The sequence below is a fragment of the Labeo rohita genome, chromosome 23, assembly GCF_022985175.1.
Source record: "Labeo rohita strain BAU-BD-2019 chromosome 23, IGBB_LRoh.1.0, whole genome shotgun sequence".
NCBI lineage: Eukaryota > Metazoa > Chordata > Actinopteri > Cypriniformes > Cyprinidae > Labeo > Labeo rohita.
This window is the reverse complement of record NC_066891.1, coordinates 11,273,860-11,299,615: the sequence shown is the minus strand read 5'-3', so window position 1 is coordinate 11,299,615 and position 25,756 is coordinate 11,273,860. Positions and strand designations below refer to the sequence as shown.

General features: G+C 36.7%; 2 protein-coding genes across 8 annotated transcripts; both read right to left on the bottom strand.

Moving 5' to 3' along the window:
• Positions 1-79: 79 nt before the first annotated feature.
• On the bottom strand, positions 80-7,192 carry pcmtd2a (protein-L-isoaspartate (D-aspartate) O-methyltransferase domain containing 2a). The gene is made up of 6 exons (XM_051096055.1): positions 6,933-7,192; positions 4,559-4,872; positions 4,318-4,420; positions 4,047-4,218; positions 3,821-3,944; positions 80-2,114 (listed from the first exon to the last, which is right to left on the bottom strand). Exons 2-6 carry the CDS (start codon positions 4,863-4,865, stop codon positions 1,687-1,689), a joined length of 1,134 nt encoding a protein of 377 aa, XP_050952012.1. The 5' UTR covers positions 4,866-4,872; positions 6,933-7,192; the 3' UTR covers positions 80-1,686.
• An 864-nt stretch (positions 7,193-8,056) lies between these two features.
• On the bottom strand, positions 8,057-24,864 carry myt1a (myelin transcription factor 1a). 7 transcript variants are annotated; one of them, XM_051096027.1, is made up of 23 exons: positions 24,734-24,864; positions 20,702-20,793; positions 20,177-20,231; positions 20,024-20,054; positions 19,861-19,923; positions 19,548-19,777; positions 17,379-18,335; positions 17,118-17,252; positions 15,916-16,006; positions 15,696-15,815; positions 14,929-15,143; positions 14,607-14,815; positions 14,290-14,514; positions 13,524-13,678; positions 13,315-13,377; positions 12,833-12,901; positions 12,430-12,492; positions 12,236-12,319; positions 11,891-12,112; positions 10,939-11,030; positions 10,740-10,843; positions 9,475-9,618; positions 8,057-9,358 (listed from the first exon to the last, which is right to left on the bottom strand). In XM_051096027.1, exons 1-23 carry the CDS (start codon positions 24,756-24,758, stop codon positions 9,215-9,217), a joined length of 3,588 nt encoding a protein of 1,195 aa, XP_050951984.1. In that variant the 5' UTR covers positions 24,759-24,864; the 3' UTR covers positions 8,057-9,214. The 7 variants fall into 7 exon arrangements, with proteins under 7 accessions (XP_050951984.1, XP_050951987.1, XP_050951986.1 ...); XM_051096030.1 differs by having other exon boundaries at positions 14,607-14,797; XM_051096029.1 differs by having other exon boundaries at positions 17,118-17,249.
• Between the last annotated feature and the right edge of the window lie 892 nt (positions 24,865-25,756).

Genomic DNA, 25,756 nt, shown 5'->3' with positions numbered 1-25,756 from the left:
TTCATTTGCATAATGCTAATAATGTCTAATCATTTTTAAGGTGAAGGATTTTGGTCATGATATAGACAATATAAATGTATAATTCAAAACAGTTTTTTTCATTAGTGCATTCTACATCACTGGACAAAGTGCACATCAGAGCATGACCACAATTCAGAGCACCATTTTATAACTTGTTACACAACTATAGACTATACCTTTCATATAGCAAAAAGCAAACGCAAAGGCCCTGAAAACAGTACAAACCCAATACTATTTCAAATTGCCAAAACACCTTAGATAATCAGCCTTTCATTTTGAATTCCCTGAAATTGTACGACATTGTTGGACGATCACATTTTTAAACGTGCCATTGTATTTTTCACACAATATAAGTGTAATTCAGCACACAATTAGACATATTTTTACAAATCCATATATCAGAAGAATATTTCGATTTTTACTTTTCATAGTAAATCTATGAGCTGAAACTAAATGGTATATAACACACAAAACAAGTGAGAATACACTGCATTTATGATTTAGTAAACTGTGAACTGTTGAAAACATCACTGCACAAATAACATGAAAATGTTAATAAATCAGTTTTCACACTCTTTCTTGAATCCAAGGTTAAAGGAGCAGTCCACTTCCAGAACAAAAATTTACACATAATGTACTCACCCCCTTGCCGTCCAGGATGTTCATGTCTTTCGTTAAGTCGCAAAAAAGATTGTTTTTTGACGAAAACATTTAAGGATTTTTCGCCATATAATGGACTGCTATGGTGCCCCGAGTTTGAAATTCCAAAATGCAGTTTAAATGTGATTGTAAACGATCCCAGCCGAGGAAGAAGGGTCTTATTTAGCAAAACGATTGGTTATTTTCATTAAAAAAATACAATTTAAATACTTTTTAATCTCAAACGCTCGTCTTGTCTTGCTCTGCCTGAACTCTGTGTATTCTGGTTCAAGACAGTTAGGGTATGTCGAAAAACTCCAATCGTATTTTCTCCTTCAACTTAAAAAAATCATTTCAAAATCATCTTACATTGCTGCAGAAGTACCGACCCAGTCTTTGCAAAGTGAACATGCAAAGAAGATCAAATACCCTTAACAAAAAAAGGTAAAACAGCGATATACGGCGAATTTGAAGTTGAGGGAGAACGTGAAATGGGAATTTTGCGACATAACCGGAAAAAAACCCAGTCCAAGACAAGTTGAGCGTTTGATATTAAAAAGTGTATAAATTGTATTATATTTATGAAAATAACGATCGTTCCACTAGATAAGACCCTTCTTCCTCGGCTGGGATCGTTTGAAGCCGCTTTTAAACTACAATTTGGAAGTTCAAACTCGGGGCACCATAGAAGTCCACTATATGGAAAAGAATCCTGAAATGTTTTCCTCAAAAAACATAATTTCTTTACGACTGAAGAAAGAAAGACATGAACATCTTGGATAACAAGGGGGTGAGTACATTATCTGTACATTTTTGTTCTGGAAGTTGACTTCTCCTTTAATTGTCAGCATTCTAGACCATGAATCCAGATTGAGCATTAAACCAAATGAGAATTGGTTTAACTGACTTTGCAGAACAAAGAGTGGTGCAATTCTATGAGAAAGGTTACCAGGATTATGCAAAAGTGCCATGGATTCTTGATTTGACAGTGCTAGGTAGATTCACTTTTTCACTGGAAGGAGAAGTCTACTTCTCTCTATAGTAAAGAAGATACATCTTGAGAGGCTCTGGCAAAGGTAGGCTAAGGATCCTCTCTCTTAAGAGGTTAACTGGAGTCTCTATCACCAAAATACTGCCCTCATTCCTCCTCTCATTTTCGTCTTTCTCCTCTAGTTGTTCACAAACCCTTCTGCAGTCTTCATCCTCATCCTCATTGTCTGTGGATGACTGGTTGTTGTTGTTGTCCATGGGTCCGGGAATTAAGCGACTCATGAACAAATAACTATTGGTCAGAAGAGGGGTGTCACGGTGCTCCCGTCTCTGTTTAAGGTGATTTCTTCGCTTCAATCCAGTTCTCCTGGGTAGCGGCAAGGATCCAGATCCGGATTTCTTTAGAATGTGGCGGATGGTGATGCGGGCCAAATCCTGAAGACTCCGCACCTCGAACATGGCAGCTGGACAATGTGAAACAAGGGGGATTTTGACTGCATTTAAGTACAGTGTTAGGCATGTTACTTTAAAAAAGTAATTAGTTATAGTTACTAGTTACAAACACATCATTATAGTTACATCATTATAAAAGTAACTAATTATCAGGGAAAGTAACTACTGTGTTACTTAATTAAAAAATGTTCAAATATGTCAAATAACTTGGATGCCCCCAATACTAAATATGTTGAATGAAATGTAAATTAATGAATTTTTTAGTGTACTCACTAGATATATAAAGCTTAATGGCACAGTTTTTTAAATATCAGTCAGTTTTATTAAGTATCAGTCAGTCAAGCATTATAATATGACATTATTATAATTTAGCATTAAGCTTTAGTAATTAGAACTTCAGAATAACCATGTACTGTATAAATGCATATTTGTCATATTGACTGAATTTAGGACTGGTGGTGGTGCTTAAGATATTGTCTGTAATTTACTTTTTTTCTATTAAAAAAGGGGGGAAATATAAAAATAATACTGAAAACATAAAACTACTATGAATTCTACTACTAATAGTAATATAAAACGCACTAAAGATTAATGAGCTGTTGGGTTCATGAATATTAATCACGTTGTCTGCGTTCGCTTGAACTGATTTGCTGAAATCAAAACAGGTGCGACAATAGGTGAGCGCCAGCCAATGAGATTGCCGTTTGCGCATTAGTTCCGCCTACTACTAGAGAAACCGGCAGTTATTAAAAGCTGAAGAATTCCAAAGGAATTCCGTTATTTTGACAGGAAAATAAGCAAAGAATATCGTTTACATGTAGCGTGTCAATTCTGCATGGTATATAAGACTCTCTCGCTCTGAGTTTACGGTTTACACTAGGGTTACGGTTCGTCAGATACAGCTACGCTGCGCATCCATTCCCATGAACTGAAAGCTAAAATCATAATAATATTGCAAAAAATTATAGTAACGCCGCATTTTAGCAACGGTAACAACACTGTAACGGGAAACATTAATTCGTTTGATTACCCATTAAATGTATATACTTTTCAGCACAAATGCTCGTCTTGCACTAGCTCTGCGATGGGCGTCCACGACTTTGCGTATTACGTAATCATGTTGGAAAGGTCACACATGGTTAGTTCTTTGTCTGCATATTCTGATTTTAAAAGGTAGGGTAGGGTAGGGCGAGAAACTCCAAACTCATTTTCTCCTTCAACCTCAAAATCATCTAACGTTGTTTTACCTTTTAAGGGTGTTTGACTTTCTTTGTACATTCGCTTTTTACACAATGGGTCGGTACTTCCGCCAACATCACGCGTGACCTTTCCAATGTAATTATGTAATGCGTGAAGTTGAGCTAGTGCAAGACAAGCATTTGTGATAAGCTAAATAAGACCCTTACTCCTCAGCTGGGATTGTGTAGAGCCCTTTGAAACTGCAATTTGGACTTTCAACCTGTTGGCTCCCATTGAAGTCCACTATATGGAGAAAAATCCTGGAATGTTTTCCTCAAAAACCTTAATTTCTTTTCGACTGAAGAAAGAAAGAAATGAACATCTTGGATGATATGAGGGTGATATTATTACAATTTGAATAACTGTTTTCTATTTTATTTAATTTATTCTTGTGATGGCAAAGCTGAATTTTCAGCACTCATGACTCCAGTTTTCATATCATGTAACTTGTATACACAAAGTACAGCAGGTGACTTACGTAGAGACACTGCTCTCGGTTTGCCATTTTCCCTGTGTTTAGGGAGCACAAGTGGTGCGAAGGACACAGCAATTATCTTTCTCGTCTCCCATGTGTTATATCCCGTCCTAGTAATTTTGGTGAGCTAGAACACATTAGAAATGCATAGACATACATAAATGTCATGCATAATGTATCTCTGCTGGATTACCTGAAACCAGATGCACTGTAAAATTGCTTTATTCACCTTTTCTTCCAGTGGCAGTACTAAGATACCCCCAACCTTCAACAGCTTCTTCATGTAGTCTTCATGTTCTCTCTGGACCCCTGCGCCACAATAAACCCTGTCATACTGCCTGCTTTCTGGGGCAATCTCCAGGCAGTTGCCCACCACAAAGGAAGGCTCACAAAACTCAAACCTAGACCAAAAATATTAACAGTGTCAGTCACTTTACACATTTTCAACAAGAGAATGCGTTTATTTTAATACAAATGTAAAAACCCAAAAGTTTCTACACCTGTCAAAACTATCATTAGTCTTGATGAAGAAGTCCAGCTTCTGATAAGCATATTCTATAACATCTTCATGCAATTCCACACCATGATTCACACCAAATGGCCCTGGAAAGATGGCACAGATAAAGTCCGTTTCTGACTATTGAACATGGTCAAGAAGAAAGTTTGGAAGTTTGGAAGGACATGAGGGAAGTAAATGAAGGCAGAACAAAATCAAAGCCTTCATATTCTCTATGAACTCACCTAGTATAAGTCCCACCATGGTGCTGAGGTAGCCTGTGCCACTGCCCAGGTTAAGAAAGGACAAGCCAGGCTGCAGGTCTAGAGCCTCCATCACCTCAGAGTAGATGCAGGGCGCGGAGAGGTGGATGTTGCCGTGTCTCCAGGCCAGATCCTTGTAGGCACTGTCACGGAATTCTTCCAGATAGTAGTCAGCACGATCAATGGCCCTGAAGGCATGTTCAACCAGGTCAGAGCGAATGTACTGGGCCTCCTTCAGGTTGTCAATTAACTCGTCATTGTCCTCCCCGGCGCTGACCGCACCTCCCATTTTAGCTCTTTGTTACGGACAAAACAGATGAGAAGAAAATAAAAAGATGTAAGTGTGCACATAAACGAAGATGAAAAACTGCCAGCATACTTAACTGTTGATTTGGAGCTTTATAAAGAGTTGAACTGATAAACAGCCACTTTTATTAGTTTCTTGCTGTAACAGTGGCATCCCAACACAGTATCAAGACTGAGTAACATATACAGTCAAACCAAAATTTATTCAAACACCTACAACATTTCTCACATTATCACTGTTTATTCGCTATAGTTTAGAAAATGGTAATAAAATATGACAAGAACTCAGAACAAATTCATCTTGATAATGTCAGATACTGTCACTTTGATAGAAAGGTATGTAATCAATCAAAAAATTAAGACAGCTGTTAGTATAACAATATTTACACAACTATCAATATTTTGTTGAATGCTTAATTTTGTTCAGTCTGTGGTTTAAAAAGGTCGGATTAGTACTTAAAGAAAAACACTTAAGCAAAACATGGTCAGGTCTGAATAATTTTTGGTAAAGTTTTACTGGTAGTTCTATGTATGAAGACTTTTTGGGTGTAATATGTCACAGTTTACTTTATTATTCTATCCTCGCTTACATAAATGAACTATGGTGTCCTGCACCCACTAGTAAAAAATATTTATAAAAAGATTTACCTGGTGTATGAATAATTTGACTGTATAGGAATAATATGCTAAATTATTAACTTGACATAGGGTGAACAGAAAAATGTATTTATTTTTTTACACTATTTTTTAAAGACTTTAAAATCTCTTAAATTTATTTGATCAAAAATACACTAAAACAGTAATGTTTTTGCAATTTAAAATAATGTTTTATTTAAATATTTTTTTAAAAAAATGCAATTTATTTTGTTGGTGGCCAGGCAGAATTTTTAACATCAGTACTCCAGTTTTCAGTGTAACATGATCCTTCAGATATCATTCTGATATGCTTATTTGTTTTTTTTACTTTTTGAAATAGAAATTTAAAAATAACATGTATTAATGTAAAATAGAAATCTTTCGTAATATAAATGTATAAATAATATACAAATAAATAATATAAAATTTGTTTTCTCTCACTTATTATCAACTGAATGCATGTTTGCTTAATAAAAGTATTAATTCATTTAAATTAAAAGCATACTGCCTATTACCACTAAATGTTTTCTAAATTTTAGGTCAAATTTCTCTTGAAATTTGTTGGTTGGCAGCCAATAATAAATCAAACATATCTAACCGAGGTTGACAAAGTGTGGTGAGCCTGTTTATTTTGCTATAATATGTATAACTATGCACAATCATATTAGTTGAATTTTATTCGTTTTTGTATAAAATACACACTGCTGTCCCAGACAACCATTTAAATTGAGACCCACCTGTTGAGAACCACTTCCCTACAAGATGAAGGATTGCATGCATGCTTATACATCTGGCCATTTAACTGTCTGACAACCAGAATTTGTCCAAATGCATTTTGTAATCATTCTTATGTTCATAAGTTTAAGACTTATTTTTAAGAAGTATCTTGCTTATAAGATGTGTTGTTGTATTTCTTCAAATGCCACTGTATTTAATATCTTGTTATGTAATGCAATGACACGTACATACACCTTTACATCTTTAAGTGTCAGAATACTTTTTAGGAATACTGCACATGTTTTGGGCCTAACAAAACCGCATTTCTATCCACTTAACGGATGGTGGCGCTGGACTGCGCTGCTGGAAAGTTAAAGCTTCCCCAGAGACGCTGTGTAGAAACTGCAGATGTGAGAAATGTTCCCACCAATCACCGCGCGCTCAAATGCAGCTGCGCCATTCGCTAACAAACGCATATTGTGCAGTGTTTTGTTGAACATCCGGGTAGTTTCTCAAATACAACTAAATATGAAATAACATCCACAAGCCCGTTATTTTTATCCATCACGACCTGCCATTCATTCTGCACGCTACTGGTTAGGCTCAGTGAAAATGCACTAACCAATAGTTTATTATTCTATCATCACGTCAAAATTATAGTATATAACAGCGAGCATGACTCATATAATGCGCTTACCTGCAAAAAGTAGACGCAAATGAAGACAAAGACAGGAAAAATCGGGATGGGGGTGTTTTGGGTAGAAACTCGTCACGGGAAACACCCCGACGACTTCACAGTCGACCGAGCTGAATCGTCTGACAACCCGAAACACACTGAATATGCTGAGTTTATGCTGTCTATTCGGTTAACTGTCTCCTGTTGTTTCTATCTCTCGGTTTCTTCCCATAAACGTTCACGGCGAGCAGCGCTGGATGTAAACATTGGCCAGCTGACTCCGTGACGTCACGCACACAAACAGAAATATGGGCCATGGAGCACATGGGTCCTGCACTACATTATTTTATGACATATTCATAAACAGCAATCTCTGGTGTTGATAAGGATAGGGAATAAAACGGAAGTAGTCAACACTATTTTTTTACTCCGGTGTGCAATTCTCAAAGTAGTTGTTTTTATCTGTTTATTGTATGGGCACATGTTTATTTTACCCTATATATAGGGCATATGTAGAACATTTCCACCGTCACAAAAGAAAAGATTGTTGACCAGGAGCAGGACATGGCGTCACATCATATGGGGTAAGTTGTCACAAAGGAGCCTGTCATTAAACAGCCTGTTAATGTTTTATGTATTTATTTTTAGCTACATGTAGGCATTAAAATACAACTATGATGTTAAAAAGACATGATAACTAGCTCTGGTCTCCTTTAAAATTTGACAATTTCAAATCTAAAGGAAATAAGCTCTATGCACACTTTCAAAATGTTGTTGTTGGGTTTTTTTTAACAATATTTGGGGTTTTATTATCAATCATTTTATCAGTGTTAGGCTTAATATTAATCTTGACAAATACAAATACATCCATTTTTTTTTTCAGCTGAACAGAAATCGTGACTGAGTAATTTTGTATCCAGCAGATGTCAGCCAAGTATCCTACTGAGAAAACGTTTGGTTTGTATTTCATCTTTGGTCTAATAAATGTCAGAGAATCCAAAATTATTGGGACTGACCAGTGTCTCACAAAATATCATTGTTGGATCAAGTGCAAATACAAGCTTGTAAATGTGCAGTCATAATAACTCCATAAGTATTAAATATGACATACTCTGTTGTAGGTGATAGAATTCCCATTTATTTTATCAACAACATGGGCAAAGACTATCCATATGCAGCAACCACTAACACAGAGACATTTACAAAATAAATATGCAACAAGATCTCCATTCAATTTGTTCTTAAATACTAAATAAATAACAATAAATACATCATATCTGTTCAACCCACTTCACTCTGGAGGGTGTCAAAATACTTTATGGAAAACAGAACTCATTAAATAAAGAAGAATATTAAAAAACAATATAAAAATCGTTAGGTAGAAAATATTTGCACTTAAAAAAGAGATTATAAATCTCTGTCTTTAAAATAAATAGGAAGGTTTATAAAACAATTTGCTGTCGATATTCTTAAAATATTGCCTCTTTCACAACGCAGAGGGCAGCGTCTCTCCTCTTAATAACCGTTTAAAAGCTGTGTATAGAATTTTGCTTTGTGAAATAAATTAAGTCCATAAATAGACACTGATTAATAAATAAACAAAACAACCCTTAACATGAATAAATAATAAGTTAAACTTACATTTCAAGGACCCAATTTAAATAGCCATAATAATAATAATCATAATTACAATAATAACATGACGATGGAACTACAAACTATTCATGGAAGTGCAATATCTATGTTCTCAAATACGATAAATATTACTGAATGGAACAGGAGCGCATTTACACCAAATATGAGACAACATTATCATACAGGGATCCAATGTAGCAGTGCTGCATACTAATCATATTTTGTCAAGGGAGGTCATTAATTGTGAATTCACCTTCGGACGTTACACATAAAACACTCTGTTACGCATACACACATAGACTCTCCTCCACAGACGCACGACAATCTCACGACTTATTGTTCACGGCAACCTCCATGCACTGAGGGAAGTAAGAAAGGCAGATCAGTGTCGGTGAGAGTTGCTCTAAAAAACAGTAACAAATGCTTTGCTCCAAAAGATACCCCAAAACAAGAAGAGCCAGCTTGGTTTAAGAGGCAAAGGATCATGGATCTCATCAAAATTGCTAAGCAGCATAATTTGGAATTGGAATTTGGTCCTTTTCTCTGACTTCCGCGGATCTCGTGGCGCTCCTCGTTTACAGAGGGAGCCACGTACAAAACCTGAATGTCCTTAAACAGTATTTTTATGTTGTTGGTCTGGTTATTTAACCCACAGTGTCTTCCTCTGCTCACACCTCGATGCCTTTGACGGCCTGGTTGATCGACTCGAGTAGGGCTCGGTTCTCTGGGTTCTGATAGCACTCCTTATCGGTGAACATGTGGGTCAGTGTGTCCACGTAGGTGTCGAAATTCTGCTCAGTGATGGGCTCTTGCTGTGGTAAACAACAGATTACGGGTTGTTAAAACCAAGCTACATAAAAGTATAATGTACAATACTTGTTTTTGTTGGGCGTAGTCATAAAAGGTAACAGATAGCAAGCGGACTGACCATCTGTGGTAGACGGATGTTGGCAAGGCTGCGGATAAGAGCCTGGCTCAGGCCTGACAGTTCCATGAACAGAGCCTCATTCTTCTCCTCTATGAGTTTATTCTCTTCCTCCATGCTCTTGAGGTTCTTCTCCATGGATGAGATCTATTGAGAGATTATTAAATGCCTTAATAAACAGCAGCTCCAAGATCAAGCTGTGTAGTATATCTTTGTGATAATGAAATACTGATGTTTGTACTGTAGTAGTTGAAGTACTGTAAATATTATCATTATATTTCTTCACCAATAAGAACCTCAAAAAAAAGCTACTTACATGGAGTTACCAGAGAAGGGCCCTTATGCTATTTCAGCCATGTATAGAGTAAATATGACCCTGGACCACGAAACCAGTCATAAGTAGTATTTGTAGCAATAGCCAACAATACATTGCATGGGTCAAAATTATCGATTTTTCTTTTATGCCAAAAATCATTAGGATATTAAGTAAAGATCATGTTCCATTAAGATATTTTGTAAATTTCCTAACGTAAATATATCAAAACTTAATTATGGATTAGTAATATGCATTGCTAAGAACTTTATTTGGACAACTTTAAAGGTGATTTCTCAATATTTAGATTTTTTTGCACCCTCAGATTGCAGATTTTCAAATAGTTGTATCCTAACAAACCTTGTTTAACACTAACAAAGCTTATTTATTCAGCTTTCAGATAATGTATAAATATCAATTTCAAGAAATTGACCATTATGACTGGTTTTGTGGTCCAGGGTCACAAATCAATTAGATTTTCTGATACATGTACTGTTCAAAAGTTTGGGGTCAGTAAGATTTTTAAGAAATAAATTATTTGAATAGCAAGGATCTGAATTGGCAAGGATGTAATTAATTGATCAAGAGTGACAGTAAATACTCACATTTTTTTTTACATTGCAAAAAAAACAATTTTAAATAAATGCTGTTCTTTTTAAACTTCCTATTCATCAAAGAATCCACACTGAATGACACTGAAGACTGGAGTAATGGCTGCTAAAAATTCAGCTTTGCGATCACAGTAATACATTTCATTTTTAAAATATATTAAAATTAATAAAATTTTAAAAAAAAAAATTAAATTGTAATAATATTTCACAATATTACTATTTTTATTGTATTCTTGATCAAATCAATACAGCTTCGGTTACCATAAGAAACTTTTCAAAAACATTTTAAAAAATCTTACAAACTTTTGAATAGTAGTGTATATATTTATTTAATAAAAGCAGACCTGTGTATGGAGGTTGGCCATGTCCGCTTCCATCTCAGAGTTCGACTCATTCAGTTCATTGATCTCTTTGTTCAGCTGCTTTATGTCTTCATCATTGTCAAGAACTGAGGGGATAGAAAAAGAGTGCATATGTTAATGAAGAGCACAAAATGAACATAATGGGGATGAAAGAATAGAAGCAAATTATATTTGATCTTACCATCACTTGCCCTGAATTTCTTGCTGATATAATCATCTCCTGGGAACCTGGCTCTCTTCTTGTTAGCTGAAGCTCTAGGGCAACCTGAAAGACTGTAGAAACAAAATATGATTACAAGATTTGTAACAATTTATTGTCTTAGACTAATTGCTTCTATTACATCATCCCTCAGTAACCGAAGAAAGCCAAAAACAGGCATTTCTAATATTCAAAAACATATTATTATATCATTTCCAAGACATTTGGTATTTGTTATACAGTCAAAAGTTCACATACACCTTGCAGAATCTACAAAATGTGATTTATTTATTTATTTATTGATGTGAATTTTATTTTATTTAGGTGAAGGTTTGAACCTTCTGTAATAGTTGTATATGAGTCCCTCAGTTGTCCTCAGTGTGAAAAGATGGATCTCAAAATCATACAGTCATTGTTGGAAAGGGTTCAAATACACAAAAATGCTGAAACACCAAATAATAATATGTGGGACCTGAAGGACTTGTCTGAAGAACAGTGGGCAGCTTAACTGTTCAGGACAAACAAGGAACTCATTAACAACTATCACTAAACAAAAAAAACACAGCTGTGTATCATTCAGGTAACAACACAGTATTAAGAATCAAGTGTATGTAAACTTTTGAACAGGGTCATTTTTATAAATTCAGCGATGGTTTTCTTTTGTGGTCTATATGTAAACGTCTTTTATGTGAAATATTTTATTCAAGTCAGTACTAAATAAATTCTAACATGCATTTTGTATGATCTCTCTTATTTTGGTAAAGTAACTAACATTTTGCAGATTCTGTAAGGTGTATGTAAACTTTTGACCTTAATTCTATATCTAGCATAAAAAATGCATAGTTTTAATTCACTCACAGCTTGCCCTATTTCTGGAATATTTAATACTATAATACTAATATTTATTTGCATATTTCACTAGGCCTGTCTGTACCTGCGATGAGTGAGAAAACTGCCGTTGGCATGTCCTGATCCATCACATCCTGGCGTAGGGCAGGTCGGGCCCTCAGTCTTGAAGGCCTTCCAAGAGAATGGTGTGCCATTTAACATGCCCTCCTTCTGCCGGCGTGCTGCCAGCGGGCACCCATAGGCACTGCGGTGGGTGGCGTATTTCCCACTGATATGCCCCAGACTGTCACAACCTGGCACCGGGCACCTATAGAGAGGTAAGTGATGAACTGGCAGTCAGGTTTGGCATTCTCTAAAGACATAGGCTGTGCTCAATAAATCCAATGTTTTTGTACAGAAAAAGTTTAGACTGATTTGTAAAAAAAATTACTTTAGGAGTTCAGAATCTTCCTTGTCATCCTTAGTTGGGGTGGTTTTGATTCCTCCCTTCTTGGCACGTGGACATCCAGACAGACTGTAATAGAGAAAACGTAAATTGTGACATTTTTGATACATGAATAGTTTCAAAGCTTGGTGCATCTTGAAAACTGGTACAGTTAATGTAATATTTGTTAATTTACATACCTTCGATGGGAAGCATAGTTTCCAGTGATGTGTCCTGATCCATCACAACCTGGTGTAGGGCATCTGGAGGTCAAAAAGAGAAAGACAGGTTAGCATAAACACTAAAAAAAATTAAAATATCACACATACAATAATACTACAAGTCTAAATAAACACTTGGGCTTCAGCCTGGGTACTTAATGTATCTCAGCTGGTTTGATGCATCTCTAAGACACAGTACAGAAAAATTATTTGGCCACTGAAAATGTAAAGTGATTACTGGTTCAAAGAGTGCATGAATAGTCAGTAAAAGGGACAGTAAACAGTTTTTTGCTGTAAAAGCAGTGTTAAGTAAAGTCAAATAAAAGCAGTAATCAGTGAAGTTTAAGAATTCATTAGAGGAAAAATTAGAGCACAGACATACTTGAGTTCAGCAGTGTGAGCAGCCATGAGGGTCCGAAGACTTTTATCAGCAAGTGGACAACCAGAGAGACTGAAGAACAGTAGAAAAACACCAGGAAGAAAGAATAGAGGGAAGAAGATTTAACTGAAGACGAAAAAGATATATATTCTGTAGTATGTCGATATGTAATTTCTATGCATGTATTTTAGCCAAAAAAAAATACACACACACACTATATATATATACTTTATATATATATATATATATATACTTTTTTGGCTAGAAATCATACAAAAATACATAAAGTAACTTAAATTAACTACAAAGAGATGTGAGTAAATGAGTTGGCCAAATGCATTAAAAAGACAGATTGCAGACTGATTTTTTTTGCAGTCAATATATAGAGCAAAAGCTATAAGGGTCCAGCAAGAAGGGAAAAACAGATAAAGAAAACAAGAAAACACAAGTAGGGCTGAGAAATGCTGTTTCAGCTTCTGGCATACCTGCGGTGTGATGCATAGTTCCCAGTTATATGTCCACTGCCATCACAACCTGGGGTGGGACATCTGGAGGGACATAAAGAGAGTATTAAATCCCCGTGGAATCATTCCAGTAATTTATTAACCTTTGCAAGACTTTTACAGACTTCTTTTATTGTCTTAGCAGATGTGTTTTATGTTTAAATAAGGCTGGTGTTACAGCAGACACTTACAGCAAGACCTCTTTCTTGCTGTCCTTGGGCTGGAATTTAACCTTGAAGCTGGAGGTTGTGACCTCCCCAGGGTATTTCCTGTCCTCCATGCTCTCCTGAGTGGCATCGTCATCTTCTCCATCAGAGGAGGCGTATGAGTGTGTGGTGTACTCAATCTGAGGACATGGCACGTCACAATAGAAAATTGTCAAACAGGAGCAATGTCTAAAATCTTAAAGGGATAGTAGACCCAAAAATAAAAATTCATTAATTACCTTCATGTTGTTCCAACCGCAAAGACCTTCGTTCATCTTCAGAACACAAATTAAGATATTTTTGATGAAAACTGAGAGCTTTCTGACCATGCATAAACAGCAACGGAGCTACCACATTCAAGGCCCAGAAAGGTAGTAAGGACATAGTTAAAATAGTCCATGTGACATCAGTGGTTCAACCTTACTTTTATGAAGCTACGAGAATACTTTTTGTGCAGAAAAACAAAAAAACAAAAATCACTTTAAACAATAAATTTAACAATGTCCTTACTACTTTCCTGGGCCTGAAGGGTCAGAAAGCTCTCAGATTTCATCAAAAAAATCTTAATTTGTGTTCAGAAGATAAACGGAGGTCTTACAGGTTTGAAACAAGATGAGGGTGAGTATTAATGACAGAACCTTCATTTTTGGGTGAACTATCCCAATAAGGTTTTTATTCCAAAATGCTGTTAACCATAATATAACCATGAAGTGAGACTGTGCGAATATATCTCAAACTGATATACATTTACCTCCTCTGGCTCCTCCTCTTTTTGTCGGTTTGACTTGGTGTAGTCTAGAGGCCCCTCCCACTCCTCTTGTTTGTAGGTGTGGCTGGAGTGGGGTGAGGTGACGCCATGGTGTTGAGAAGATGATGACGAGGACGAAGATGGGTCTGGTGACCTGACTCCTTCCCTCTTGGGTTTCTTCATGCTGAGGTCCAGTGTGCCATTCTCATCCACTTCAATGTCCATGTCCTAGATTGTAGAAGACATTCATTAGAATATAGCGTATATAATGTGGATGTTATGGCACTCAACTTTCCAGATTCAGATAGATTGGGACTCACTTTGCTGGCCTGTTCTGGCTGTCTGGTGCTGAGGTTTTCAGGCCTCTCCCAGCAGCGGGTGGACAGGTTGAGAATGGCAGTGGCAGCCATGTGTGCGGCTTCGGCATCATGGGTATAATCGTACCCGCTTGAGGTGGAAGAGGAGCTGCTTTTGGTGTAGCCTCCTGACAGGCTGTGGCTGGGGGACGAGGCTTTAGGGAACGGTTTGGCTGTTTATTATAATAGCAATAATATGCATTTCATTGTGCTATCAATAATCTATGAATATCTCTTATATTTGTTTCTTACTCTTTATTTTAAAGTGAATGAGGGGGGTGCTTACATTTGAAGGCTTTAGGTGAGGTTTCGCTGGTGGGCATCTTGGGTGCAAGCATGCGCTTGCCGAACACCTGTACATCGAAGCTTGCATAGTCGAAGGACACCTTAGAATACTTCTCCAGCTCCTTAGCCAGGTTGGCGCGAGGAGTGGCTGGCATGGCGTTGGGCCTGTAGCTACCGTACTGAGGGATGTCCAGCTGTTTCACAAAACACATCGGCCTGTAGAGAAAAGAGTGTTTAGTTATAATGTTTACACATCAAGCATTTTTGTGTTTGTTAAAGGGATAGTTAACCCAAAAATGAAAATTCTGTCATGTTATTCCAAACCCATAAGACCTTTGTTCATCTTCAGAATACAAATTAGGATATTTTTGATGAAATCCCAGAGCTTTCTGACCCTGCACAGACGGCAATGTAATTACCACGCTCAAAGCCCAGAAAGATATTTAGGACACCATTTAAAAAGTCATTATTTTTGGTTTTTGCATACAAAACGTATTCTCATAGCTTCGTAAAATTACAGTTGAACCACGGATGTCACATTTTAATGATGTCCTTACTGCGTTTCTGTGCCTTGACCGTGGTAGGATCTTTGCTGTCTATGCAGGGTCAGAAAACCTTGAATTTCATCAAAACTATCTTAATTTGTGTTCTGAAGATGAATTTGGAACGACATTAAGGTGAGTAATTAATGACAGAATTTTCTTTTTTGGGTGAACTATCCCTTTAAGGTTCTAGCTAGGATGCTGAACAGTAGAGGAAAATACTCACCTGAGAACTCTATCAGAATTTGAGCCTCCACAGACAGGATCACTGACAGAGGTCTGCGGCTGTGGCAGCTTTTCATGGCTTTTGTGTTTCCCTGCAGCAGCAATAGGGCAGCCAGAGAGACTAAAAGTGTAAAATGGAAGAAAAACACATGGTTTTAGAGGAAACCTGATGTGAACGGAAACTGGTGGCTCAAAATGTTTAAATAGTTAAGGAATAGTACCTGCGATGTGTGTTGCGGTTGCTGTTCACATGTCCCTGTCCAGTGCATCCAGGTGTTGGACACTTTAGTACGTTCTCGTGCATTGCCAAAACTAGTACCAAAAACATACATTAGTATATTGAATATTTATACTACTGTTTCAATGTTGTTGTTGTTTTTTAAGACATTAATATTTATATTCAGCAAGGATGCATTAAAATGACCAAAAGTGACATTTATAATGTTATAAAAATACTTTTTAAATAAATGTTCATTAATCAAAGATTAGATCAAAATCTATTAATCAAAGATTACACAAAAATATTAAGTAGCACAATTCTTTTCAGCACTGATAATAATAAATAATAATGTTTTTTGAGTGCCAAATCTGCATATTGGAATTTTTGAAGGATCATGTGACACTGAAGACTGCTGAACATTCAGCTTTGACATCACAGGAATAAATTATGTTTTAAAATGTATAAAAATAGAAAACAGTTATTTTAAATCATGATATTGTTTCATAATAATAATGTTTATACACTACTAGTCAAAGGTTTTTTAATGTTCTCTTCCGTGATAATAAAGACATTTATAATGTTACAAATTATTTCTATTTCAAATAAATGCTGTTCTTCGGAACCTTCTATTGATCAAAGAAACCTTGTACACAGCTGTGTTCAAAAAAATAATAATAATAAATGTTTTTTTAGAAGCAAATCCAAAAATTTGAATGATTTCTAAAGGACTTGAGTATTTGACTGGAGTAATGATGCAAAAAAAATCTGCTTTAAAATCACAGGAATAAATTACATTTAAAATATATTCAAATAGAAAACAGTAATTTTAAATAGTAAAAATATTTCAAAATGTTACTGTTTTTTGCTGTACTTCAAATTTAAAAATGCAGGCTTGGTGAACAGAAGAGACTTCTTTAAAAAAACCTTTTCAATCTTTTCAAAAACTTTTGACTGGTAATGTATATACAAACAAAACAGTTATTCTAAATCGTGATAATATATTTATTTATATATTTTTATGTAAACATTTTATAATTTTTTAATACAGTTTTACAAATAAATAATAATAAAATATATATATATATATATAAATGTATATATAATATATATATATATATATATATATAAATGTTTTTTAAATATATATTAATATATATTATGCGTGTGTCACATATTATAATAATAGTGCAGCACAAAGCTTACTCTCTGGAGGGATTCTGTCCTTGTGTGGGCACCCAGAAAGGCTGCGGTGGTGTGGGTATAATCCAGTTACATGACCTGTCCCATCACATCCTGGAGTAGGGCACTTTACTTCCTTTTTCTCTGATCTAGAACCTTCTGTGCCCAAGAGTGAGGAGACAAAAACAAATTAAACTCCATACCCACACACACTGTACCTGCATCATAGATAATGTTATCTAATTTAACTGGGGTCATAAAAGGTAGGCAGAAATGTTCTGTCACCTTTGCCATAGTATGCTCTACGAGCTGCGATGTCCATGGTCTTCATCCTCTCCTCTGTGCTGTGGTAGTGCTGCTGCTCAGGAGAGCAGCTCTCTTCAGAACTGGGTCCGGTTTGTTTTGCTTTCAGTGCAATGGCCTGTTCCAGAAGTCCCAGATTTCCCCGTGTCATGTCATACGTCTCTGAGTCATCTGTGACCTCTGACCTCTGTGACATGCTGTCTAACTCGTCATCGTCCACTTCATCGGGCTCCTCTTCTTCTCCGTCATCTTCATCTTCCTCTTCTTCCTCTTCCTCTCCCTCTGAACCCAGCTCGATGACTACAGTGGGCGAGTCTTTATCCGAAGCATCATCTCTTTCTTCTTCATCCTCCTCCTCGTCTTCACCAAGAGGGTGGTCTAGGTTTATGTTGCTGTGTGTCATCACGTCTAATTCCTGAGCTGAAGCAGCGGGGACAGGGGCAATTAGGGAGGAAGGCTCTACCTGGGATTGGATCTCCTCCTCATCTTCTTCCTCATCGTCATCATCTTCACTGTCCTTCTCTGTCTCTACAATCTCTTTGGTCTGAATTTTGCCAAAGTCTCCGCTGAAGTACTGGTGGTCCGAGTTGTTCTTCTGGCTCAAGCATTGTGTTTCCTCTTCCCCCTCTTCCTCTTCCTCATCCTCATCCTCTTCTTCTTCCTCAACTGTTGTCACAGGCTCGTCGGTCTCTTTCAGCTGCTGGGTCACTCGCTCCTCCTCTGTAATCTCTTCTGCTTCCTCCTCTACCTCTTCCTCTCTAGCCTGAATCTCTTCGGCGACCTGTAGCCCCTCTTCTGCCTCAGTATCCATGGTGATTTGTTGGATGGACGTAGCCTCGATATTGGCTTCTTCCTTTTCAATTTCATTCTCTGGCACTGGACTTGACGTTTCTCTGACAGGCGACTTTTTCTCTTCTGAATCCACTTGGGAAATTTCTTCTAAGGGAATGACAAAAAGGCCAATCATAAACTATGAATTTTTATGTTTCTTGACCATTTTGGGTGACAGTTGTTGATATAATAAAGCTTTTTTTTATACAAAATGCATGTTATTTTTTATTTAGTACTGACCTGAATAAAATATTTCACATACAAGATGTTTAGATATAGCCCAAGAAAAAACAGTAGTTAAATTTATAAAAATGACCCCATTCAAAAGTTTACATACACTTGATTCTTAATACTGTGTTGTTACCTGAATGATCCACAGCTGTTTTTTTGTTGTTTTTTGTTTAGTAATAGTTGTTCATGAGTCCCTTGTTTGTCTTGAACAGTTAAACTGCCTGCTGTTCTTCAGAAAAATCCTTCTGGTCCCACAAATTCTTTGGTTTTTCAGCACTTTTGTGTATTTGAACCCTTTCCAATAATGACTGTATGATTTTGAGATCCATTTTTTCACTCTGAGTACAACTATGGGACTCATATGCAACTATTACAGAAGATTCAAATGCTCACTTATGCTTCGGAAGGAAACACAAAGCATTAAGAGCTAGAGGATGAAAACTTTGAAAAATTTTGAATATCAGGGTAAATTTAACTTATTTTGTCATCTGGGAAACATGTAAGTATCTTCTGAAGGGTAGTACTAAATGAAAAAAAATATGATATTTAGGCAAAATAAGAAAAATGTACACATCTTCATTCTGTTCAAAAGTTTACACCCCTGGCTCTTGATGCATCATTTTTCCTTCTGGAGCATCAGTGAGCATTTGAACCTTCTGTAATAGCTGCATATGAGTCCATCAGTTATCCTCAGTATGAAAAGATGGATCTCAAAATCATACAGTCATTGTTGGAAAATACACAAAAATGCTGAAAAACCAAAGACTTTGTGGGACCTGAAAGATTTTTCTGAAGAACAGTAGGCAGTTTAACTGTTCAGGACAAACAAGGGACTCATGAACACACAGCTGTGGATCATTCTGGTAAAAACACTTTTGACCGGGGTCATTTTTATATATTCAACTATTGTTTTCTCTTGTGGACTATATGTAAATGTCTTTTATGTGAAATATCTTATTCAGGTCAGTACTAAATAATAAATAACATGCATTTTGTATGATCCCTCTTACTTCGGTCAAATAATTAACATCTTGGTGTATGTAAACTACAGAAAACTAAAATTTCTGTAGTTAATAGGTTATTACCCACCTGTCATTGCTTCTGATGTAGGTGCTTTTTCTTCCATCTCTTTATCAGCAGTGTCCTCTTCAGACTCCACTCCCTCATCTTTTGTTTCTGTTTCACTGTTTGTGTCACTATCCGCATTGAACCCATCATCCATGGCCAGCTTTAGGGGGTTGGGCTTCTTTTTGGGAGCTGGCTGATTCTCCTCGGCCTCCTGGAGTTTTCTTTTCTTAGCCAATGGGCAGCCCAATGCACTGGAACAGATAAAAACCTTAGTTGACCAATTTTTGTCATTTTTTTATTGGCAGCTATAAGAGACATAATTCTTACTACTTACCTTCTGTGTCGTGCATACTTTCCACTGACATGACCTAAGCCATCACATCCTGGCGTAGGGCAGCTGCAAAACAGGGGTTTTTATTAGCTATAGTCATTAACCTACTAAACTCCAGTCTTTATGAACATGATGAGTAACACTACAAAAACATAAAAGCTCTCACCTGTACTCTTGTCCAACAAGCTCAAGAGGAACTGACACAAGAAGAGAGATAAAAGCTCTGTCAGTTACTAAATTCACAGAAATGCACAAAAAGGTCCTTTTTTGAAAAATGGCAAAAAAAATGACAAAAAATTAGTTTTTAAGAGGCTCTCACCTCTGATTCCTTTTGAGCGTGTCCTCGTTCGCTTTTCATCTGCGTCTTGGCTCATCTGGAACACAAACACATGGGTGGTTATGAGATTATTATAAGTATTTCTTAATGTCTTGAGATATTTACACTCTCCATTTCTTTAATGTGTCTTTAAAAACATATAAAACCCACAATATTACTGTTCTCCGGCTCTTAAACCTTCAGACTGTGATTTTTATCCTTAGATCTGAGGAGGTCTGATTTCACAGACACCAGAGTAGCCCCCAATCCTCTTAAATGCTTGTAAAGAGCTCAATCAATAATACACATCCAATAAGTTCTTTCAAATGCACATCCCTCCCAGTCCTTAGTGGTAGCGAAGTGAAATATAAGAAAGAAACGAGGCCCTCCCAGACTGAGAAAGATGTCAGAGCTTCGGAAAAGGAAATGTACTTTTAGCTTCTTTGGTTTTGTGGTAGACTATAAGACAAGAGATAATCAATGAAAATGAAGCTCCTCTGACCCACACACACACACATAATGTCTCACTTTTATTCTCCTACTCCTCTTGTTCTCACAGCTGCTGACTCTGTCCCCTCGTGTCCACCTCTGGCTCAGCAGCTGCCCTCTGAACTCATTCTCTGTTGGACAGAAAGGATAAGACAACAATTTCAGTCTGACATGTCCAAATATTAAAAGGTGCAAACTTAATATTAAACAATGAAATGAGAAAGTAAGCAAATCTATGCCAGTAATGCTGATTCAAATGCAACTATTGTAATATCATTTTCAACAGGATGACTATTAAAATGGAACACCCCTAATCCAGAAGCAAACACTGAATTGCCCCCAGAAGACCCATGCACTTTGGTCACTGAATGGGCTTTCAGCAGTCCATCACGTACTGACACCGTCTGCGTGCCTTCATGGCTCTAGTGTTGATTATTCTTCCTGGGTGACGAGAGATCCGGCCGTGACCCAGCTGTTTTTATCAGAGCGTCATTACACGTGGTCTGATTACATTTTAAGTAGCACCTGGTGCTCAGTCACGTCACACACGTAACAGGGGAGGGAATTCCCTTGAGAACCGCAACAATTGCGGCACTTGCCGCATATGATGCAATATGAAATGCAAACCTTTCTTAGAACTCAATGTCCTGTGTCTGTTCAAATGTAAGTAAATGAAACTGATTTTATTGCATTTGCCGAAAACTGTCTAGATAAGTAAGATTAATACAAAAGGGAGGAACATTATATCTCTGAAAATAATTGATCCAACACATTAGGAGTCAAGTAATATAAATGGTAATGTTCTTCAAAATATTGCTTTCAAAGACACTTCCAAAGACAACTACATGCAAAAGATAAGGAACATTTCCAGGCTCTCAAAAAATAGGGCCCTGTATTTCCCAGCATACAAAAAACATTGTTTGACTCCCATATAGTAGGCCCATGCATGAAATGGACCAATGTGAGTGCATGTTAGCCACAAATTGCTCTTACATTTTAGTATAGACTAATATTAGTATCTCTTTTGTCGCATCAGGCCCTTGACTTCAAAAAAGCACCATGATGCTGCTGCGCATAACCTCTTTTAGCACACCACGCCTTTCAATTACCATCAGCCAAACCCTCCGCCTTTAAAACACTGTCACTTTCCTCGAGGAGAAACAATATCCAGCAGACCATGTTTACAAGACCCATGACTGTATTATTAAAGCAATAACGTTTAAAGCCCAACCTACAGAGGCTCTAAAACAACCATAAGCGATGAATAAAGAGCAATTTACATGTAAAACTGAAAGAAAAGGCTTTAATCTAACAAATGAATAGTGTATTATGTAGGCCGAGCCTGAAGTAAACAGATGGTTCGTTTGCATTGTTTTGCTTCTCGTAAATAACGCACGCACCCAAGACGAAACATATGCCGCTTATGCGTTGCTTAAGGGTTTCTAATGAGTATTTGTCCACTCCCATAAAACACACTGTATTTGTATATGCATCTCTGAGTTAGTGTGAATCGACAAACTTCAAATGAATATTCCGCTTGGCTTTAAACTTCCACGTTTGCGATTCGACTATAAATGTTGTTTTAAAACAAGCACAACACTGAAAATGTAATATGAGAGCCTGGATATTGTGTTGTAGATGCAGTAGAGGCCCTTTTAAGTTCTTGGGTTTCTTTAAAATAAATCCGCGATGTAACTCACAATACAATTATACAAAACATTGTTGAATCGTTCTTTTTACACAACGTATTTGTGGCGTACAGCACGCAAGTGAAAATAAGACAAAATGTGCAAGAAATGTAAACACGGTGGCACTTCTTCTTTAAGAGATTACAAGTCCGGCGTCCATTTGGCTTCAATAGTAACGGAAATCCAAAACAGCAAACCTTTCCAAACATAGACATTTTCATCCGCATCACCATCCGAATTAGTAAACAAAAATAATACCATAGGCAACGACGTTTTTTCAAGGAGATGCGAGCGGCCTCTTGCTCTTTGTAGGCTCTGTGTGTTAACTTCAGTGTTGTACACCTCCCCTTCAGAATGAGTCTCCTGCCGCTACCGTTAAAAACCTTTAATAATTCGCTCAGGACCGGTCCGAAACCTCTTCATGTTGTAGGCAAGACGCATAGATCCATTAATCGACAGGTAATATGAGCACAAATGCTGCCAAAATCATTTCTCCACACGCTTTGTCGAACGATACTGACTTACCTTTCGCTCACAGGCCCATTGTCCACCCCTCCTCTACCCTGCGCCGTGACATCATCATAGTAAATCATGTACAACACAAGATGGAGAGTGGGCCGCTATTGACCCCCACCCACCCGATATGAAATACTCACACGCAAGAGGAAAGTCGTTTGACGTTTAACTTACAATCTAAACTACTATAGTAGGTTATTTTGAAAAAATCTCTACGTTTAGATGCGGGAGCTCAGCTGAAAGTTCAGCACCCAGAACAGCGCTGTTTCAGTACCATGGACAAGAGCGCTATCCGTGGCAGGTGTCTAGTTTGAAGACAACGCTGTTTTGAATGAGTACAGAGCAGTTTAACGATAAATACACTTAATAAAAAAGTTAAAAATACGCATAATAGATCTATTTTAACAAATGCAAGCTTTTGTTTTACGTTTAAAAGACGATTGTCCGATTGCTATACACAATTATTTTCAGTATTAACAAGAAAGATAATAATTTCTGTAATTGGAAAACATAGTTATTTAGTATGGATCTATTTTTTCTTGCGCAATGACACATTTGCCTTGCTTCAAAAGCGTTGAACTACTTTTCTTTTATGTTTTTCCAGAAGCCTAACAACGTGACCTAGTTTTGTGGGAAATTATCGAATTAACTTCATCTGTCTGAGCAAACGGTTAAATTAATATTATTATTACTATTTCTTCCGAGGTTGCCAAACAGTAAAATGTCAAATAAAAGTTCAGCTTAAAGCTTAACTGCTGGATTAATTTTTTTTAAAGATGTCAAAGTGATTTTAATTGTTTGAAAAACTAACTTTTCTACCTGAGTAATGAACATTAAAAATAAGCTCGTTTCATTTTTTGATGAAGAAAAACTGTTGTTAATTATTAATCATTTTATATTCCAGTAAACCAACCAAAAAGTTCAGTTGCATTTTACCATTATTCAATATAATGGTAAAATATTGAAATCAGTCTATAAATGCTATAAATGTATTATAATAGGTTATTATGTAGTGGGAAGAGATGTAGCTTAAAAGGGAAAATTCATTTGCTCTATAATGAAGGGGGAGGGGAACTTTTCTAAACTTCACTAAAAGTTTATCATATATGAAGCCTTTGAGAGTTTTGCATATTTAATGACACCGAAGTTCTTCGGTTACCAGCTGGAACTTTGCTCACCCCTGATCCTAAAGTTTCGTATACAGATGGATAGCCCAGCATACAATTAAAGCCACAGTCTGTTCCCACTGGCCAGACACTGTGTATAAATATTACATAGGATGCCAGCTGAGCGAATGAGAAGCACAACACGCGGAATCCCCCCACAGCCAGATGGACTGATCCCTCCCAAATACAAAAGTTTTAATACGCCAGAAGTCCGACGGCCTCTGTGTTTAAAGCGCAACTCCCTCTGGCAGACAAAAGTTGCCTTTGTTTAAAAACTGTCTGGACAGGGATTTCGTTTCACAACTTTTAAAAGATACAAAAAATCAGGGAAATGGGTAAAAATACTACACGTTCGTCAATAGCAGAGTACTTTGAAAAAATTAAAACATAATCCAAGTCTGTTCAGTCAACATTTTATAATAACACTTAGCCTAAAATGAAAGTAAACAAAGAAGGCAGCAACAACAACTATGCCTGTCGGTATAGGTTAATAATCGGAATAAACAATTAGTATAATTATATCACTCGTGTTTTACTTACAATAACAAACCTATCGTGAATAGTTATTGTTAACAAGAAGTTAACCGAACCCAAATACACCAATTATCAACAAAACCACGGCGCACCAGACTATATCTAAGTCTGAAGCGAGCAAACGACTTAAAATGAAATAATAAAAAAAAAATAAGTCCAGCACTCACCGAGAAAAGTTTTACACAACTTCATCCTTGCGGTGATTTCTTCGCCTTTGACACCGCAAACCTACTCAACTTCATTACAGAGAAAGTTACTTTAAAGAAAACTTACAGACAGAGGTGGGCGGGCTTACTTCGTAGAAGTTTGCTTCCGCCAATCAGCGACGGCCATCGTAGTTTTTGTTCATCGTAACAAGCCAATGAGAGCGCGCCTCACCGCCTGCGTCCCCCACACAATGACCTCTGAAAATGAAAACAAAAGCTTGTCTTGTGCGCCTTCAGTCATGTGTCAGGACTTTAAAAGTCTCACTGTGAAACTTTGTACAGAGTGATTTTTTTGCATTTCCCCAAAAAGTACATACATTAAACACATTTAAACAAGGTAAGAGAGCACAACCTGAAACTACTGTTTCACTGCTGTTCCTTGTTTAGAGACACATTTTCACAAGAGACAAAAGAGACAAAGAATTAAGAGACAAATTTTGGTTGCCACTACTTTTGTGCTGTGTGTCTCAAAGCCACGACCCTAAATTATAAAGCACACAGGAAATGTTATATTATTTATAATATACACTACCTAGTACACTAGTAAGATTTTTAATGTTTTTGTAAAAAAGTCTCTTTTGCTCACCAAGCCTGCATTTATTTGATCCAAAGTACAGCAAAAAAACAGTACAATTCTGAAATATTTTTGCTGTTTAAAGTAACTGTTTTCTATTCGAATATATTTTAAAATGTAATTTATTTCTGTGATCAAAGCTACATTTTCAGCTTAAATTACTCCAGTCTTCAGTGTCACACAATCCTTCAGAAATATGCTGATTTGCTGTTCAAGAAACTTTTATTATTATTATCAATATTTAAAACAGTTGATTACATGTTTTCAGGATTCTTTGATGAATAGAAAGATCCAGAGATCAGCATTTATCTGAAATCAAAAGCTTTTGTATTATTAGACACAGTACCATTCAAAATGATTTCTGAAGGATCATGTGACTGGAGTAATGATGCTAATAAAATAGAAAACAG

Coding starts and splice junctions, on each gene's coding strand:
- pcmtd2a (XM_051096055.1), bottom strand. CDS start 4,865: ATGGGAGGTGCGGTCAGCGCCGGGGAGGACAATGACGAGTTAATTGAC. Junction 4,421..4,558: donor CATGGTGGGACTTATACTAG/GTGAGTTCATAG, acceptor CCATCTTTCCAG/GGCCATTTGGTGTGAATCAT. Junction 2,115..3,820: donor ACCGAGAGCAGTGTCTCTAC/GTAAGTCACCTG, acceptor CACATTGTCCAG/CTGCCATGTTCGAGGTGCGG.
- myt1a (XM_051096027.1), bottom strand. CDS start 24,758: ATGAAGTTGTGTAAAACTTTTCTCG. Junction 20,055..20,176: donor ACGCTCAAAAGGAATCAGAG/GTGAGAGCCTCT, acceptor TTCTTGTGTCAG/TTCCTCTTGAGCTTGTTGGA. Junction 16,007..17,117: donor GGACAGAATCCCTCCAGAGA/GTAAGCTTTGTG, acceptor TTTTGGTACTAG/TTTTGGCAATGCACGAGAAC.